The 2,173-nt window shown below is 32.7% G+C and overlaps 1 protein-coding gene across 1 annotated transcript in view; it reads right to left on the reverse strand.

Annotated features, from left to right (window-relative positions):
• Positions 1-2,173, reverse strand: part of LOC123042759 (noroxomaritidine synthase 1-like) — an 8,555-nt gene that overhangs the window by 398 nt on the left and 5,984 nt on the right. The window contains exon 3 of the mRNA XM_044465150.1: positions 1-8. This exon is cut by the window's left edge and continues 398 nt beyond it. Coding sequence (XP_044321085.1) covers positions 1-8 — 8 coding nt within the window. The remainder of the gene's footprint in view (positions 9-2,173) is intronic.

Raw genomic sequence — 2,173 nt, forward strand, 5'->3', positions numbered from 1 at the left:
TTTTTTTCCTTGTCTAAGACTAAAAGTATACTCAGTAACTTAAACATTGTTTTTGACCAATTTGAGGGTATTATTCAATATAATTGTAATTAAAATATGACTTATGAACCCTCAAAATTGCCAAATTTTGACATAGAAAGATTTAGTAGTGCATGTTTAGTGTAGGAAATAAAATCAAGATCAAACGTTAAAGCGATTGTTGTTTCCTTTAAGCCACACAACATCTCTTTCGAAGCTACGATTATTCTTAAGAGATACTTTGATTTATAGGTAATGTAGATCGCAACTTTTGTGAAACCTTCCCAAATTTTAAACACATACCATGGGTATCATATTTTGAAACCAGGCCATTTTTCATGTTTTACAGACTTCACTCACATTTTTAAATTCATAAGGCAATAAGGTCTAAGTTAATTTTCATTTTCCCACATAAATGTTTGAATTGCAAATATTTCTTGTATAAGACTTGAAATAAACTCAACAACTAGAATATGATTTTTCAACCAATTTGTGGTCATTTTTCTTGTATTTGTAGTTCTAAATTGAATTATATACATTAAATACCTACAAATCCATTTAATGACTTAAAATAGAAAATTAAACCTATGCCAAATTTTGACATTGAAGATGTAATAGTGTATGTTGAGTAGAAAAAATTTCCACGTCTGACGTTGAATCAACTGTCGCTTTGCCTTCAAACCTTACACTTTCCCTTCAAGAACTACTATTCTTCACATACATGTTCAATTTCTATGAAATGTACATAAAAAATTATGAAGCCTTCTCAGTTTTGAACCACGGGCTCTATATGTCATATCATGGTGCCATGCAACTTCTCATTTTTTTCAGACTTCATTTGCATTTTTATAAATTTAAAAAATATCCAATTTACTATATGAATTTTCCCGCCATTTTTTTGAGTCAAAACACTCTGTGTATAATACTAAAAATATACTCATTAACTTAAATATTATCTTTCTACCAATTGTTTAGCATTTTTCATGTACTTGTAGGTAAAATGTATGTCCATCAGATAAATATAAATCCATTTACTTATTTAATATAGAATTTGACCCCTAAATAATGCCAAACTTTAACATGGACCATGTAATGTTGTATCTTGCGTGTAGAAACAACTTTGAGGTCAAACGGTGAAGTAACTATCACCACATTTTCAAAAGCTATGACGTTGTCTTTCAAAACTGTGATTCTTTCTTGGGAATACTTGGGTTTCTAAGTCATGTACATCATTTATTTTACGAAATCCTCTCAAATATTACAAAAGTAGCAAATAAAATAAAAATTCAAAACTTTGCTCTTAATAATCCAAATGTATACATGCCTGCTATTGGATTTTACTTGTTTACCATGTGTTTTACACTCGACAAGGCAATAACACTATCCGTCCACTGTAAAGCACGGTTAAAATTGACATGTGTCCAAATATTTGCCTAGTGTTTTTTTTGCCATGTTTTTTTCCCTCACAATAGAACACTCGGGAAACTTTCAATATGCTGAGTGTCTATTTTTACCGAGTATTTTGCAACCACACTCCGTAAAGTTGTGTGTTTGCTGAGTGCCCAATAAAGTGCACTCAACAAACTCGTCGATTCCTATAGTGGTAAATAAAAAAGAAGGGAGCATTTTCCAGGGCCGTGTCTTCAAATGTAAGGACCGACAGGAATACTACGCAGTCTGATGATTATGTATTGATTAATAATTCTATATCACAATGGATTGTGTTCCTTTGTTAACTATTACAAGAGGCTTGCATCTTAAACAAATAATAAAAATAATAAGGCACGGTTATTTCCCTCTATATATGATAAGTTGAGTCATTCCGCCATTGTGTACGTACCAAGTTATTTATTTTATGCATAATCATAGGGAATCATCGGGTATTCAGGCGCCGTGGGTGGCATTGGCCCATGGCAAGATCCACCGTCAATTTCTTATTCTCCATCTAACGATTAGCCATTATGTGCTCATTAGCGCTTTGGTCGGCAGAACACTGAGACTGCTCAGCTAGCAGAGCAGACGGATAGGTGTCATAGTTTAATAAATCGAACTGGTGAGGTTGTCGGTTCAGATTTTTATTGGTCGGGCCATCAGTTCATCGGTTCATTTGCGACCAAAAATCAAAATACTAAATGTATTTTCTCAAAATTTTGAC

The sequence above is a fragment of the Triticum aestivum genome, chromosome 2B (genome assembly GCF_018294505.1).
Source record: "Triticum aestivum cultivar Chinese Spring chromosome 2B, IWGSC CS RefSeq v2.1, whole genome shotgun sequence".
Lineage (NCBI taxonomy): Eukaryota > Viridiplantae > Streptophyta > Magnoliopsida > Poales > Poaceae > Triticum > Triticum aestivum.